Raw genomic sequence first — 16,455 nt, forward strand, 5'->3', positions numbered from 1 at the left:
ACTGACATGGTAAAAAAATGTTACTCTACCAGATGGATTGGGCTAGTCCTCACCTGTGGGCTTCGTTCGCTCTAACGGGATGGGACTAACACACATTGCGAGTGTGTTTGCCAGCAATACCTTTTTCAGGAGCTCATTTGGAGGTGCATTACCTTTGGCTGCCCCTCGGATGTTGCAATCCCTTGGACTTGGCTGGGCATCCAGTACATTGGGATTCATTTCCATGGCCATGCGTCTGCTTCCCTTCATTCTGGAAAGGGTAGGTTGCAATGTTTCTCGCAGTTTCATTTATCATCAGTTAATTCATCCGATAGTACGGAAAGTCATCACGCTCGGGGAGCAAGTTTGCATACTAGGGCACAGGAATCAAGTGGCCATATCCAGAGCCCCAATGTCGAGCCACATCGGCAGTCCAACCTGGCTTTCACTCCAGTCCTGGAGCAGCGTTTAAGAGCGCCGCCAGTAATAAGCGCCAGCCGTAACTTCGGGTGAAAGCACGCAGATGTCTATTTGTCCCCATTTTAGTTTGGCAACGCCTACCACGAAATCAAGGCTCGGCATTACCCCAGAACTTCTTACTTTTAGCAATTGCAATGGCCAGCCTGGTAGCTATTTATTAATACTCCCTAGTACTAAGACTCTTGGAGGAGATATAACCCCTAGAGAATAGAACTGCAGTGCAGTATCAACAATCTACCGTTTCAGCGACGTTGACGAATCTAAATCTGTTTTTAACTTGCTTGTACGACTGACTATACTCGTCTCTGACATACCAAAGAATATCTCAGCCGGTTAGAATGAATTATATCCCTCAGCGAAGACGTCATCGTGCCTTGTTGGCGAGCTAATTTATATATGGCTCCGGCCAATCATGCTGCCGACTATTTGTTGGTTCATCTTTCTTAACAAGGCCACCAGCAAGAATTGCGACTCACTCTTATACCACTTCGCTACAATTAAGCAACACTTCTCCTAACGCAATCCAAGATGGCCTTCTCCTCAACTCACGCAGTATTCGAGATCCCCGAAATCCGGGAGATGATTCTCCTCAAAGTGGACATGCGGACGCTACTTTGCATGCAACGAACATGTCGCTCCTGGTTAAGAACGATCAAGGAATCGCTGGCTATACAAAAAGCCTTGTTTTTTACACCTATCGAAAATACTCCTGACCAGGAAAAAGCTCAGAATCTCTTATTAGCAGAAGCATTTCCTCCCCTTTTCCAAGTAATCAACCCTCTTATCCCCGAAGACGCCTTTGGCTATGTATACGACAACACCTTCACCACGTTTGACATGCTGAAAGACCCCTCTATCGGGGCCGCGTACCTGCGACCAGAAGCAAGCTGGCGACGGATGCTCGTCCAACAGCCTCCAGTGCGCGATTTCGCAGTCATCATGAATACTACTGGCGGATACGGATACAACCATGAGTACTTTAAGGTTCCTGTAAGCGATCCTGGAACAAGTCTCCTGTGACATTATAAGTTACTAATCAATACACAACAGGAGGATCCAAGAGGGTTTACAGATGGCTTGCGTATGGGTGATTTCTTCGAGGCGCTGATGTTTGATGATGATCTCGACTATGCGATCTTCCGCCTGAAGCGTGTCACATGGTGGAAACGGACCTCCCAGCACGGACTATCAGTCTTGAACCAGATGGGGCAACTGATGGGAAAGACAGTTGACTCTGACATCGTCCTCACTCTTCGTGCCCATCCAGGTGGGAGTCATGATTCTGAGGATCAAAAGATAAGGGATGCGATTAGGGCTGCGTACCAGGTGTTGGGGATCCAGCCTAGGCTTTTCGGGAAGGCGGACCAATGGAGTCATTTCCCCTGGTAAATGTTTGCTGAGACTAAATGTTCGCGGTAGTCCTTCGGCGGCGCATATTACACGAGGCCCTTTATTTTGTCCCAAGGTATGAGTGCCTGGATGACCCTGTTGTCACCATGATATCACTTCCAGTAGGTGCAAATCACTCGGTGTTCATATCTAGCGCGAATCTCCACCCACCATTTACTTTCCCGGGCTCTGGTGTACCATAAAGAAATAGCAGAAGCCTACAGGTTCTTTCTATTCCAAGTGGGTTCTGAACTCATTATCCATGTCCCTGGACACCAAGATGACCAGACCTTACATAGCCTCCCCATTCAGTGCTTCTAAAAGCCAAGAAAGGCCATGCACTACTGCAAAGTAAGGGTTATTCTCTTAGGTTGATGGCTGATGTCGTTCCATCATCGGCCCATATGGCGTTACTGATAGGCGCCTATGGCAATGACAATCCAGGTCGCCTGACTATTGCTTGCTTCTCCGTCGCTCAGAGAGCGGCTGGAGACCTGGTACGTTGAAGCCAAAGTTCCCGAGGACTCCATAAGTATGGCATCTCATGCAATGTGGCCTTGCCTCATCTCCCTATGAAGTCCACCTCCTTTCGTCCACGGCAACCCACATGAGCGGATATTTATTTAACTGACCTTCAATTTCCTTAGCTTGCAGTTTCGGCAGCAAAACCGCGACTTACGCCTACGATCGCTTTTGAGGCACCCGAATTCATGGTTCATCTAGTGACATAGGAATGTTGATGGTAAATTCGATGACAAGATGAGTAGCGCTGTGAAGAGGTTCAGGAGATTGCTTTTGAGTGATACTGGCGATACGCTATCTGGGTTCCTTCGCATCCGATATCTCCGGCCTGTCTCATCTGAACGCCTTAACCTCTACTCGGATTTTAGACTCTTGTGATCAGTCAGACTGGCTCCAGTCGTGATGATCTGAGCCTAGAGTAGGCTATACTATCTATACTGATAGTAAGGAAAGACTCCCTACTCTACGAACTATACTGTGGATACTCCAGAAGTAGCAAACAGGAGTCGCCATGGAATTACGACTGAGGCCGAGGGACTATATACAGACCCCCGTTATCATTGTATCTAGCACTCTTAGTTTAGTGCCTCAAGTTCAATAACAATATATCACCCAAGTACAAGTTCACTAGTGAGATTCGCCTGTTACTCTTTGACTATTGAGTATACGTGTCTTGCCCAATCCTCTGGTAATGTCTCCTCCTTCTTCCCCCCAACAAACGGGGGCATTTGTCTCCCAACACACTTTATTTTATAGCGTCAGCATCACCGTCCCACCACCCACAACCATTATCAGATGTCTCGTAGGGTTAGTCTACGCTGAAAAGATTAGGTCGGCACTGATTTCGTCAACGACCAGATTCAGCATTGTTGTTGAGAAATGCCCACTCGTAATGTTCTTGAAGTAGTCATATACAGTTGGCAGGCATATGGATGTGCTGCCCTCATGCTTGCAAGGGGCTTTTTGACATCCTTCGAATCAGTGATTGATGCGCCAAATATCAAATGGTACGTGCTCGCCGAGATGTCCAACGATAATTTTGAGTTGAGTGAACGGATCAAATACGCCGGTGGTAATCATGCCCAGCAAATGAAGACTGACGCCATTAGTGCATGAAAGAGGAGGCCCGATAAGGTACTTTCTCTTCGCATAAAGTTTCTCAATAATAATGTTTGTTGGCGGAGGAGCCAGGTGGAGGTAGACTGACACATCGAGTTCCACTACCACGCTCCAGAAGGCATCGTACCCTGGTTGATCGTAAGAATGATAAATTTCTCCATTAGGTCCAGTCTGCTGAAAGTTGTTCAACAATGCGCCCTGAAAGCCTAGTCTCTCGACACATCGGCGTAACTCCTGGCCGGCTTGGACAGCATCGTGCATAGATAATGCAGTAAAAGCACCAAGCTTGTCTGGGTGGCCATTGATCTGCTCGTGAACCCAATTGTTGACCTAGGTCGCGTGGCTTTCGGCTTGTATTGGGTCTCTGATCCCCTGAATTCCGGGAGATGTCAATGAGATGATGGTATAGCCAACTCCGTGAGCATCAGAAAGACGTAGGCGCTCATCGTTGATGTCGCAGATCAGGCACAAATAACGCTCACGCTCAATTGGGTTAATGTAGCTTGCCGCTAGTAATTTGGACTTGGCCTCCATGCCAGGAACCTCAAATGCCTCCTCCGGAAATAATTTTGCCGAGCATCGTAACTCGCACGTACAAGCGTATATTGCCAAGAAGAAAGTTGTAGACCTATGTTTACCTGTTAAAAGGCATGGTAACTCTGCCTCACCTTCGCACTCAAGGGGACAGGTCAGGCGGTCTAGATGCACCGATAATGTTGGAAAGTCCTTCAATGACCTTTGCAGTGAGCGTATCAAAGTTTAAGTCATGTCTTCGACCTATAATAACCCACAAATCTAAGATGACATTCGATGGTAGCCGACACTGCGTGGCTATCATACATGTCAGTCAGCTGACTCCTTCATGCACCATGTATGATACCTGCAAAGCTATAAGTCAGATTTTATTCATCAGGATAGCGGGAAATGCCATGATTTAGCGGTGCCGATGGACGCTCATTCAACGTTCTAGATMTGACCCACAGCTAGCTGCTGTGTACCCTGTCTCCTCGTTTGTGTAACCGCATGACCTGATGTCTGGGCTCATGACGTGGCCGGGCACAAAGCAAGTATCATATGCGTGCAGACAGATAAGTAATATTTTTAAGTTCAGCAGAAAAAATAGGAGAAAAAAAAATGTGCATTGGATGTGAATTACCAAATAGATGCTTTCCTTCAAGTGGCAGTAAAAGCTTTTAATGTTAGCCTCTAACAGATAGATTTGACCTTGTTACGTATACCTGAAGCTCTTTGCAAGATATTTGCCTTCGCCTACAGCAATAACTCAGGTTTTTGTGCTGCATTGTTTCGTAGTTTGATAGGGCCATGGTGCTTATTCAGGGCAGTAGCATGCCAGCCCAGGGAACAGAGGAAGGCCCGTTCCCAGTCGATGTGTCTATCGCTACCGAGCCGAATAACATCGAAGCAGTTCCCACGCTGCTGAAGGAGATTACAAACGGTTTTGATGTCTTCGCTGCTAGTAATGAAGGCCGGGAAGACTTGGTCATCAAATGCCGCGCCTTGGTCCAAGCTCTGGAGACTCCCCGAGAGACCATGATCCATCATTGTTGGGCACAGGTAAGTGCCACTTGATCGGTAGCAAGCAGATCTGACAAGATGAACTGGCAAATAGACTGGTGCAATAGCTGGCCTCAACTTCGGTGTGGACTCAGGATTGTGGATACTAATGGCACAGAACGGCGACAAGCCACAGAAAGTCGACGATTTGGCGGCAAATCTTGGGATTGATAACGTGCTTCTGAGTATGTTGCACGGTACCCTAGCACCCTAGTCTGGCTAACAGCCCAACAGGTCGTCTAATGCGACACCTCAGTGCTATGGGGTATCTCATCGAGATTGGGGAGGACGAGTACAGGTTGACGAATTACACGAAGGCGATGAGCATCCCCGTTATTGGGAACAGTTACCTTGCCATGTAAGCACCATCTCCCAGCATGCATCCGTATCACAGAACTGCTCACATGAGCAGGCTATCTTGCACAAGTGCTGGCCCCATGAGATTCCACGAGTTCTCCCGAAAGCGAGGGTGGGTGAATCCCACGGATGCCAAAGATACGGCAATGATGTATGCCTACGGAACAAATTTGGATACGTTTGCGTGGCAGCAATTTCTGGGCTATGGTACACACTTTAATGACCACATGGGCAGCTACGACCTTGGTTGCTTGCCGTGGATGGACCCTGGTTTCTACCCGGTGAAAGAGAGGCTGATCGACGGTGCCGATACCGATCCAGAAGCTCCGTTTCTCGTCGATATTGGCGGCAATGTGGGCCATGATCTGGCGCGATTTCACAGCTACTACCCTAAAGTCCCAGGGAAGTTGATCCTTCAGGATTTGCCTGTGGTAATAGGCCAAATTCGGGACCTAGCTCCGGCTATTATCCGTATGGAGTACGACTTTCATACGGAACAACCCGTAAAAGGTAAGGCCTCTGGGATGCCACAACCTTTCTTTTCTTGAGGATAAAATGCAACTCACACGTTTAGGCGCCCGAGCCTATTATATGCGCAATTGCTTGCACGATTGGCCAGACGATGTGTGCGATAGCATCCTGGCACGAGTCAAAGCGGCCATGAAGCGCGGATATAGCAGGTTATTAATTCATGAGCACGTGATACCAGAGACAGGTGCCTACTGGGAAGCCACAGCACTCGATATGGTCATGTTGACGCTCCTATCTGCTCAGGAACGCACCCGCGCTGCTTGGTACAACCTCATTGAAACAAGGGCAGGTCTTAATATCGTTAAGATCTGGAGCGGTGGGAAAGGTTCCCAGAGTCTAATTGAATGTGAGCTGCCCAATGATGGAATGGATTGAGCTTTGTCGACGTCTATCCGCCAGTCTCATTTGTGACGAGTGCGCGACTTTGTATCAACTGCGGGGTATCCATGTCTGGTAGATATGGATTAGGGCTGGGCCAATTAGCTGAATTCGATCCCGATAACATATAAGGCTCAAATTTGGACCGGTTACAGTTTAGACATTTTTCTTCATGCATTGGAATGTCATGTCCATACTGCGGTGGTTGGTGAGATCCTAATTGCCAAAATTGGGCGAATTTTTGACGGGCAAGATTGGCTGCTGCTATCATCTAATACCATCTTTTGGTGTGGGGCGGCCGCTGGCGACGAGTAGCTTGTTTCTGGTTGACATTTGGGCGCTAACGGCCTGGGGGTTAAGCCTACTGGTGGGCCCTGAAAATGTTTAGTGAAGATCATAGAGACAAGTTCGGTTGAATTAGCCAATAGCAGTTCAACTACGAGAAGCACCACTTAAACTTAATCCAAAGGATACGTCTAGCCTTCGCAGTAAGGACGTGCCAGTTGATTTGAATAKGCTTATTATTTCCTCTGTACTCTGACTACCATGGGACTTGACGGTAAGAAGCGGTGAGTTGTAATCTCGTGTAACAGCCTTGATCGCTCCTGATATAGATATCTTACCGCATTTTCTCCCCAAAATGGTGTGCACAATACAATATCAATGTATTGAATAAGTAAAAAGAGGTGCGTCCTTTGTCCTCTCACATAACATCTTCTTTTGTCGACTTTTCTCCGTCAATGATGCTCTCACACCGCGCCAAGCGAAGTCTGTCCTGGCTTTCAGGCCATCCCTCTGCTGAGCCAGGCTATCCAAATGGTGTACTGGAAATGGACAAGGCTGAAAATTGGCTTGTCCGGCCAGACGTACTTCCCATCATCAAAGACGCAGTCTCATCGAATCTGAAATACCAGCATCTCTCATACTCCCAAGAGCTAGGTGGCCCTCCGGAGCTTTTGCATATTTCAGCATCATTTTTCAATCGCTTCTTCTCTCCTCAAGTTGCCGTTTTACCCGAGCACATCGTTACGGGCACAGGGTGCGCATCTATTCTCGAGAGTCTTATCTTTTCAATTTGTGATGCGGGAGACGCTTTACTTCTGGAGGCACCCATGTGGGATGGGTTCGCGGTCACGTCAACGCTGAGAAACAATGTGCGAATAATTCCCGTGAAATACTCGAGACGGCCTACAAATGTAGCAGACTTTATACGGCACTATAATGATGCGATGGAACAAGCAACATGTCCAATTCGGGGCATCATCGTTTGCAATCCCCACAATCCTCTTGGTCAGATTTATCCTACTCCATGGTTGGAAGCGCTCCTTCAATTTTGCGAGAATCATAAGATTCATTTTATATCCGATGAGATATACGCTCTTTCGAATTTTGGTGCGATTCGGGCCAGTCAGAATGTCAGCAAACCCAGCATCGTGATTGGGCCAGAAACAACATTCACATCGGTACTGGCGGTGGACCTGAAGCGACTAGAGATCAATCCCGCTCGCGTTCATGTAGCTTACAGTATCAGCAAGGATCTTGGTAGCAGCGGGGTCCGGCTGGTTTGTCAATACCTCAATGATTATACAGGTGCAAACTAAAGCTTACGCATTCGCAGGGTTATCTCGTTACGCAGTCAAATCCTGGGATTCGCCTTGCACTCGCGGTCCTCAACAGATTCAAGGTGTCTAATATAGCATCGATAGCCGTTGCTGCTCTCCTTTCCAATCTTCAGACGCTCGAAAATGTACTGAACCGAAGCAAATCTTCCCTGCGCATGGCTGCGGAGGTGGTACATGATTTCCTGTCATTCCATCAGGTTTCATTTTATTCCCCAGTTGCGGGATGCTTCATGTGGGCGCGTATTGGAGGGGAACTAGCAACAGAGGAAACAGATGCAGAGCTAATGGAAAAATTAGCAGCGGCACGAGTGGCCGTTGCTTCTGGCTCCCAATACAATGGAGAACCGGGCTGGTTCAGACTCACGTTTGCTCTACCGCGAAAGGATTTGATGGAAGGACTGCGTCGAATTGAAATTGCGATGGAAGCAAAACGACATTGGAAGCCTGAGGAAAACCAACTGTGAAGCAACTGGCATTGAGCATAGGTTTCAGCGAGGTTGTGCACTGTGTTGATCGCTCTCTAGCACGTCTACACTTGACATGGTGCAGACATAACCTGTGTCCCTTCAGTTATATTTCATTTGCTTCCCGGGCCAATGTAGTGGCATGTTACTTGAACATCAGGAGTATTTCCATCCATAAGCCTGCGCCCAGATAGCAATCACACCGGGTTATAATACTACTGTTGTTGATTTCCGGTCAGTGCAATTTTAGGTTCAGAACACGACAATTGAATTGGTGGGGAAGAAAGTATATAAGCTGCAGCTTCTCTCTGGCGTCTTAATTGGCTATGCAGTCTCTGGTCAAAACCATAGGAATTGCGAGGGCCTGAGCCTGCACGCCTGTCTACATGTTTTGAAGTAGTACAGGATACGAGTTGATAGCTGGTCTCCAGGTAAGTACATGCTGGCTCTCTAAAGAAATGTGCGGGGGCAGAGTAGGGGGGGAAGAGAACTTCATGGCAGAGCCATTTAGTAGGATACTGGGCCTAGCCAGATACAGGAATACTCTAGTCGTAAGACCAATCTTCAGCCCCAACAGTATATCCGTTTGATAGCTTTAGCCCTATTGGCAAGCCTCGGGTGTACTTGTGAGTGTATGCCTCCCCAGTTCGTTTGGAGACTAGCTCATCAATGTGCATATACAGATTATAACTGCTCCTAATCAGACTAGCCCGGTTCAAGGGATCGGGAGACGCACGCATTCATCTCTTCAATAGTCAATTTCTCTTGCTCGCTCTTCACCGTGTAGACTGGATTATGAATATTGCTGGAAAATCCTGCATAGAGTTAACAGCGCATAATTTGGGATTTTCTAGAGTACTCGTGGCTTACCGATCCGCTCGTTGATATTGTATGAGGCTCTCGCAGCTGCTGCCTGGACCTTGGTTGCTCTTGGGAGACGAACTGCCTCATAGATAGATAGTGACTCAGACACATCTCCCTTGAAATATTTCTTGCTGAACAGAATACCTAAGGCAGCTGCGTCTTCGAGTGCCATACAGGCTGCTTGGCTTTGGTGAGGCATCATCTGGAAGTCTGTTACTGTTGATCCCGCTCACTCGGCTGACCTCAAGGCTGTCACATACTGGGTGAGCTGCATCGCCTAGCAAGCAGACCATGTTTCTTGTAATGTACGGATACGGCTCACTGCAAAATGGCCAACCTCGTTGGTTTAATGCCACTTACGTGTTAGGCCGAACTTACTGTATCCATAAGCGCCATGGCTGAATTTCTTTGCCAAGAGCCAAATGCCCGCGGACTTGCGCATCAAGTTGAGGGTATGGCGCGAGCAGTTCGTCCACTGACCGATCATGTCCCCCCCAAGCATGATTCACGTAGTCGCCTTTCTCCCGCGGAAAGAAGCAGTAGTAAGACAACAACTTGCCTCCTCGGCATGGAGAGAGAACGATTTTGTCCCAGGCCTCCCCGTGGCCGCCCCAGAACTGCAGCGCATTGTCTTCAGAGAAGTCAACGAGGCCGGCCGCGATCGCATCTTCAGTGACCACGTTAGCATGCAAGCAACTGGACTCGGCGGGCCGTTTATCAGGCCAGATACCGAGAATACCACGAACAGCAGATCCGATACCATCCGCGCCGATAATGAGATCATGGTTGGCTGTTTCTCCGTTATCAAATTCAATTAAACCGGTACGAAAATCGATGCTCTGGCACTGATAGTAAATATCAAATTAGCTGCGGAAGGGTCTTCACGGCGAGTAGGTCTGTTTGTGGTGACTGCACACCTTACCTTGTGATTTATAAACAGCCTCGCTGGTAGCCCTTGGCCCTCTCCGAATGCCGAATCCTTCATCATGCTGTGCATACGCTGTCGCTGAAACATGTAGTATACATACCCCCACCGTTCCTCATAGTCACTCAGTTCATACACACTCAAGATCTTGCCCGTCGTCCAATCGCGGCTGATGAGCTTTTGTAGGATGACCCCATCGCCTTTGGCTACGTCTACACCCCACTCATGGAGCCAGCGCGTACCATTTGCTGCACAGGAGAGAGATGCACCAGCTTCACCAACGAAATCGGCACGTTCGTAAATAGACACCTTATGGCCGGCACGGCGGAGGGCGACTGCCGCGGACATTCCTCCAATCCCACCGCCAACAACGGCGACGTCCAGCTGCCTCCAGCCAGGAGACGAGATTGACCCCATGGGTGGGAATACGTTGTCGTTTAAGAAACGAGTCTTGTAGTTGCTCTTGGCTGAAAGGTGGTCTATCGGGATATGATGTCGTTGCAATATTGGTAGGAGCCAATGCGTGGTCAAGGTCGTTTTATGACCGAATATCTTCGGTCGTCTAGCTCAAGTAATACATACTAGTTAACTTTGCGGGCTCTCCTTGTGGACACTGATGAAAGCGAGTGGCAAGGGGGTCAGTTGACACAGCTATGCTGCCTATGCATTTAATTTTTACGAGATATGATGATCCACCTGTCTATCGGTAACCGCATTCCCCACAACTTGGCGCTCCAGCCGTAGCCATCTTTCTGTAAGGTATGTTTTTGGTGGGTTGTAAGGCAAACAAGCCGGTTCTGCAAGGAGCTCGCAAGCGATGTCAAAGTTTTGCTGCTCAAAAGCACGAGCCCCGACTTGTCCTTAAGATCTTGAAAAAAAAGGTTTAGCTTCTCGACTATATTTAGATGGTTTCAATCAATATCATCGGCTCGTTGGTGCTGTGCCTCAAACGGCCGTTAGGTTTCTGGGAGCAAGACAACCAGTCTTCTTTACAATACAGACTACATCAGCGTATGAAAGTCTACAAAATTCTCTACGTGATGCTGCGATCAGTGGAACACAAGGGTAAACTGTTTTAAGATACAGGACAGGAAACGTTATCGAATGAGAGAATCTCCGATACGGGGCGAAGTAAGCCGTTGACTTGCTAGTTAGGCCACATCTAGTCACCCAAGGTCTCAGGCGAGATATCGCACTATTCCGTGTTGGTACCGCATAAATCGTGTAACGTTGCCGCAGTTTCTTATGGTGGTCGCAGACAAGCCTAACTCAGGTCTGCCTATGGATCTGCTAGGAGGAGCGGTGAATGAACCTAAAACGTAACTTATGCGCAGAACGTAGGACAGCAGAGAGACCTGCTATAATCACTATCTCTGTGAGGGCTGCAAAATGCGTTATTCAAAGCGATTGGGTACGGTTCTATCACCTCTCAGGCAGTTGTTGAAGGCTAGCAGATTGAGTTTGAAAACGTATCTTAGACTTTAATACACTTATTCAGCTGTCAGTGGAGGGCTTTGGAAGATCATTAATGTAAACAATCACCCAACATATGGACGCTTTCCGTAAGAAGAGCAAAGCTCGGAATGCTTAAGTATCTATCTGTCAGACGAGAATTTAACGCGATCGAGATTTACGAGCTTTTAAGTGCTGTCACGCCTATATATAAGTGTGTAACTGCCAAGGGTAAATTAGTAATAGACCTATATCTCCCTATTAAAAGCCAGAGTAACTCTCCCTTACCTCTATATAGTTGGAGAGATAGGTCAGGTGAGTTAGAAGTATTAACATTCTAAGATGCTTTACCGACTTTTATAATGAATGTATAAAAGTCTAGATATATCTTTAGCCTATAAAATAAGATTTCGCGGCAGCTAATAGCATATAACTATCGTATGTAACTCCTTCATGCATAATGCATGATACCTGCAAAGCTACAAGCCCAGATACTATTTCCTAGCAGTGGGAAAGGCCAAGACTTAGAGGCGGCGATAGATGCCTATTCAACATTCCTGCTACTACGAAGTTGATATCGAACGAATGAGTACGGAACCAAAATAGGATTGCACTACTAAACGAGCCAGAGGAAGGAACGAAGGAAGGAAGAAGCTACCAGGTCGGCGGAGATCCAGGAGCGCTGGAGGTCGACCTCCACACACCTGCTATGGCCCCAGCTAGCTGCCATGGAACCTTGTCCTCTTGTTTGTGTAACCGTATGGCCTGATATGCAGTGTGGTGATGTATCACCAGTCTGATCGTTCGTTCAGATTAGGATGTAAAGGAGATCGGTAAGTTATGACGATCCTTAACTCGCTTTTACTACAAATACTGAGGAATGGCAACGGTCACATCTCGGTATCAAGAACTGTGAAATCCCTGCAGCTTATTGCGCCCGTATTCTCACTTAAGTACTGGGAATCTTTCTTTGTCTCTCAGCCCCTAAATTCTCAGCCTTCAACCCTTGTCACTCAACGTTATTCAGTCGAGAGCTTTGCCTCGAGTTGTTAACAGAAGAAGACCAGGCGAGCAGTGATATCCTTCATCCCACCACCTAATTTTACCCTCATTATCGGCGAAAATGCTGTGGGAATCTCTGGACAAGCAACAGGCAGTCTCTGTCCTAGCGCTTGGAATCAGTACGGTGCTGGTCTATCACCTCTTCTGTACATACTGGCAACTGCAGCACATCCCCGGCCCCCTCATCGCCAAATTCAGCGACTTCCATCGCTTCATCCTAGCGCGCCGTGGCCTCATCCACCTGTACCAAGCCTGCGCTCACCAGCGATTTGGTCCCGTTGTGCGTTTCGGTCCCAACCTAGTATCCATTTGTGACCCGGAGGCCATCCACACAATCTTCAACCTGCGGACCGGATTTGCCAAGGCATGTCATTCCCATCTCGGCCTAGATGCCTCTCTCACTGTTTATTGAGGCAAACCTCATCTGACCAATACAGAGCAAAATGTACCGCGCCTTCCGGCCATGGACCACTGACGGCCTACTCCTCTCCGTCTTCACCGCCGAGGACGGCGCAGTAAATCTACAGATGAAGCAACACATCTCCGTGTACTATTCGCTCTCGTATGCTGTATCCTCGTTCGAGCCAAGAATTGACAGTGCTATACGAATGTTCTTTGACCAGCTTGATTGCCAGTTTTTGGCCACGGGAGCACGCTTTGACCTGACGAGTTGGCTTAAATTTTTCTCCTACGATAGCATGGGCTTGATGACATTCTCCCGCGCGTATGGGTACATGCAGCATGGGAGTGACCCATACGGTATCATGGCGGATGTCAAGAGGGCAAACCTGATTATTGGACCGGTAGGTTATACACCGCGGAGGACGTCCAAATGGAGCAAGGCTCAACTATTAGCAGATGACGCAGATACCGTGGCTCGATTGGCTCTTACATAAGAACCGACTAGCAAATCTCATCAAACGTGAATCCATTGCCCCTCTGCTGGAATACGTTATGGCGCGTATCTCAGAGCGTCGGACCGAGAGTCAGAACAGTCATAACAAACTCTGCAATGCAAACGCCGACGGACCCTGTGCCGACGGCGATTTCCTCGGGTATTATCTACAAGCCCAGGAGAAAAAGTCCGAAAGTGTACCCCTTCGATTTGTGTCAACGTGGACCTTCGCCAATATTCTGGGAGGGGCCGATTCCACGGCTGCCACGCTTCGATCTGTGGTCTGTTTCCTCGTGGAACACCCTGAAGCACTGGAAACAGTACGAGCCGAGCTGCGGGATAAGCAACGCACTACCACGGGGCTCTCTCTTCCCATTCCTAAGTGGCACGAGCTGCAGAACCTCCCCTTCCTGGATGCTTGTATTAAAGAGTCACTCCGGCTTGATCCTGCATTCGCTATGGGTCTCGAACGGGTGGTTCCTACAGGAGGAGCGACAATCTGTGGTCATTTCTTCCCTGGAGGTACCGTCGTAGCCATGAGTCCCTATATCACTAATCGCTATCGGCCAACATGGGGGGATGATGCGGACGTATGGCGTCCCCGTCGCTGGTTGGAAGGCGAACCGTCGCATATTAGAAAACTTGAGGCCAGTTTGCTGAGTGTAAGTCAGATGCAGTCCAGGTCCGTGGTACGTTCAATATCTGATTGTGCCAGTTCGGGGCCGGGGCACGAGGTTGCCTGGGCCAGCACGTCGCCATGTTTGAAATCAAGAAGTTTGTATCAGCCCTATTCATGAACTATGATGTGAGTGCTGAACCAAGAAACCTATGATATATACTTACGTTTTAGATTGATCTTGTCGAGCCTCGAGCGAAGTTCAATAAGTACTATTGGGTCGCAATACCAGAGAGTGTGCAGGCTACGGTCAGAAAACACGACAAGTTCAACAAATAGGACCTAGCCCAGAGTAGGTCTGTAAAAGTGGCTCTTTGGTACATTATCAACTGTGAATTCACAAGAAACTACTCTGTGCAACTGATTTAACGCAGGGCTGCCAAAAATCCTCGAGTATGATGCTTCATCTCTGTGAACTTGGAACATTAATTATGTGAGCTAAAAGCTATGATTTGTTTATATAACTCGTTTAGTTCTTTGTCAAAGATCCACATAAACCATTGGCCCTAAACCTACAAGACGGCTCTCACAGCTGCCCCAGGATCCCCTCCTATCGAGTTAGAACCCTCACTCCCACCATTACATTAGGTAAGGACAGTGCCCCCTGCGGCCTAGGAGGGAATAGGGATAAAAGGGTATTATCTAGTTCATCTCATTATGCTGTATTTAACTATACTAGTTATAAAGTCCTAATCTAGTATGATTACAAAACCTATGTGCACCTCTTAGGATTAGCTTTACTGACTAGGGCTACGGACGACGGTCCATGATGAGACCTTACAATAACCTCAGGTTACGGACCGGAAGAGAAAGACTATATAAGGATATTCACTACCATTGTATCTAGGCGTCTTAGTTTAGTTCATTGCATTCAATATCAATATTTCACTTGAGTATAAGATCACTAGTCTGATTCATCAGTTACTCTCTACTATTGAGTATACGTACTAAATAGGCTTGCTTCTATCTTTGCTGCTATCATTCTTGTGTAACATTTGGATTGTCCTTGGTCATGTTCGGATCATTGTGCCTCAGGCCTCAGCAAGTATAAGTCTATAGACCTGTACGGCTATAGCACCCTGAAGCCCAAGGCAGTGACTAGCAGAGGACAGCAAAGACGGATCCCAAGGTGTGACATCCAGGCCACCTGGATTACAGTGGTCACTAATTAGCACAAGAGCTGCATTCAGTGTCAGTTCGGGTGAGTTCAGAACCAGTCGGCACCGAACCGCTGCGATTTTAATTTGAAACTTCAGAAATCAGAAGTTCAGAACCCACCCTGATCCAATCTAGAGTTGCGCAACTGAACCGCTAAAATAGAATCCAACCCTCACCGAACTCGCAGTGGTGAGGGTTCGGTGCCTAGTAGAGAACCACACCGGCTGTGGTTTCTCTACCCCCTAAATCAAATCCATTCAGTTAAACTATTGGTTATGGGTTTTGCAGGTTTATCAGAATAGGTACAATCTTTTTTACTTAGTTAATCAACGAATTTTTAGGATTTCCCTAGAAATTTTAATATCACTAGATAGCCTAGATATCAAATATTGATTTAAATATATCTAGTGGTCGCTAAGATAGAAAGGAATAATCATTTTTGTCATAGGTTGCTATAAAAGTGGTGTATATATATATATATATTGTTATTCGCCACATTCGGGTAGTATTGTTGGAAGACTGATCCTTCGATGCTTCGGTGCTTTGATGCGTCGATTCTGCGATTCGTCAATTCTTTGATCCTTAATCCTTCACCTGCAAGTTCTCTTATTGTTGCAAAGTAGTTTTTAAAGAATTGCGATTCGCAGGAGAACTCGCATTCTATGCTGGTCCATATAGCAGGGAAATTTCGGTAAAAATACCTGGCCATCTTGTTACCTAAGTGAACGTGCCATATGCACATATATGTAGTTGCCCAAGTGTAAGAAATCTGTCCAATGCGCTACTGTACGGGTCTGGATTACCGAGATGCTAGGCATCTTGCATTGAAAGTTGATCTTCAGCCTCGTGGGAGACGCATCATTCATGCATGACATGCACATGAAGTAATATAATTTAGCGGGCCCGACCTTAAGATGAAAGGGTGGCTATGCCTACCCATGTAGGAAAAGCATTCCCTAGGTCGCTCACCATGGTAAAGCTTGGTGGTTCATTCTTCCGAACTTTAT

The 16,455-nt window shown here is 47.4% G+C and overlaps 5 protein-coding genes across 5 annotated transcripts; 4 read left to right on the plus strand and 1 right to left on the minus strand.

Annotated features, from left to right (window-relative positions):
- Positions 1-987: 987 nt before the first annotated feature.
- On the plus strand, positions 988-1,848 carry Asppvi_001682 (F-box protein; the record flags this gene model as incomplete). The annotated part of the gene is made up of 2 exons (XM_043297975.1): positions 988-1,449; positions 1,510-1,848. The coding sequence occupies 2 exons, from the start codon at positions 988-990 to the stop codon at positions 1,846-1,848; spliced, it is 801 nt and encodes a 266-aa protein (XP_043153910.1).
- Positions 1,849-4,812: 2,964 nt separating this feature from the next.
- On the plus strand, positions 4,813-6,327 carry Asppvi_001683 (uncharacterized protein; the record flags this gene model as incomplete). The annotated part of the gene is made up of 5 exons (XM_043297976.1): positions 4,813-5,064; positions 5,120-5,249; positions 5,299-5,422; positions 5,477-5,931; positions 5,996-6,327. 5 exons carry the CDS (start codon positions 4,813-4,815, stop codon positions 6,325-6,327), a joined length of 1,293 nt encoding a protein of 430 aa, XP_043153911.1.
- Positions 6,328-7,073: 746 nt separating this feature from the next.
- Positions 7,074-8,416, plus strand: Asppvi_001684 (pyridoxal phosphate-dependent aminotransferase; the record flags this gene model as incomplete). Its single annotated transcript, XM_043297977.1, has 2 exons — positions 7,074-7,892; positions 7,949-8,416. The coding sequence occupies 2 exons, from the start codon at positions 7,074-7,076 to the stop codon at positions 8,414-8,416; spliced, it is 1,287 nt and encodes a 428-aa protein (XP_043153912.1).
- Positions 8,417-9,121: 705 nt separating this feature from the next.
- Positions 9,122-10,622, minus strand: Asppvi_001685 (uncharacterized protein; the record flags this gene model as incomplete). The annotated part of the gene is made up of 5 exons (XM_043297978.1): positions 9,122-9,231; positions 9,287-9,482; positions 9,541-9,601; positions 9,659-10,125; positions 10,203-10,622. 5 exons carry the CDS (start codon positions 10,620-10,622, stop codon positions 9,122-9,124), a joined length of 1,254 nt encoding a protein of 417 aa, XP_043153913.1.
- A 2,158-nt stretch (positions 10,623-12,780) lies between these two features.
- Positions 12,781-14,569, plus strand: Asppvi_001686 (cytochrome P450; the record flags this gene model as incomplete). The annotated part of the gene is made up of 5 exons (XM_043297979.1): positions 12,781-13,122; positions 13,157-13,522; positions 13,578-14,276; positions 14,330-14,419; positions 14,465-14,569. The coding sequence occupies 5 exons, from the start codon at positions 12,781-12,783 to the stop codon at positions 14,567-14,569; spliced, it is 1,602 nt and encodes a 533-aa protein (XP_043153914.1).
- Between the last annotated feature and the right edge of the window lie 1,886 nt (positions 14,570-16,455).

This window comes from Aspergillus pseudoviridinutans (genome assembly GCF_018340605.1).
Source record: "Aspergillus pseudoviridinutans IFM 55266 DNA, scaffold_1, whole genome shotgun sequence".
Lineage (NCBI taxonomy): Eukaryota > Fungi > Ascomycota > Eurotiomycetes > Eurotiales > Aspergillaceae > Aspergillus > Aspergillus pseudoviridinutans.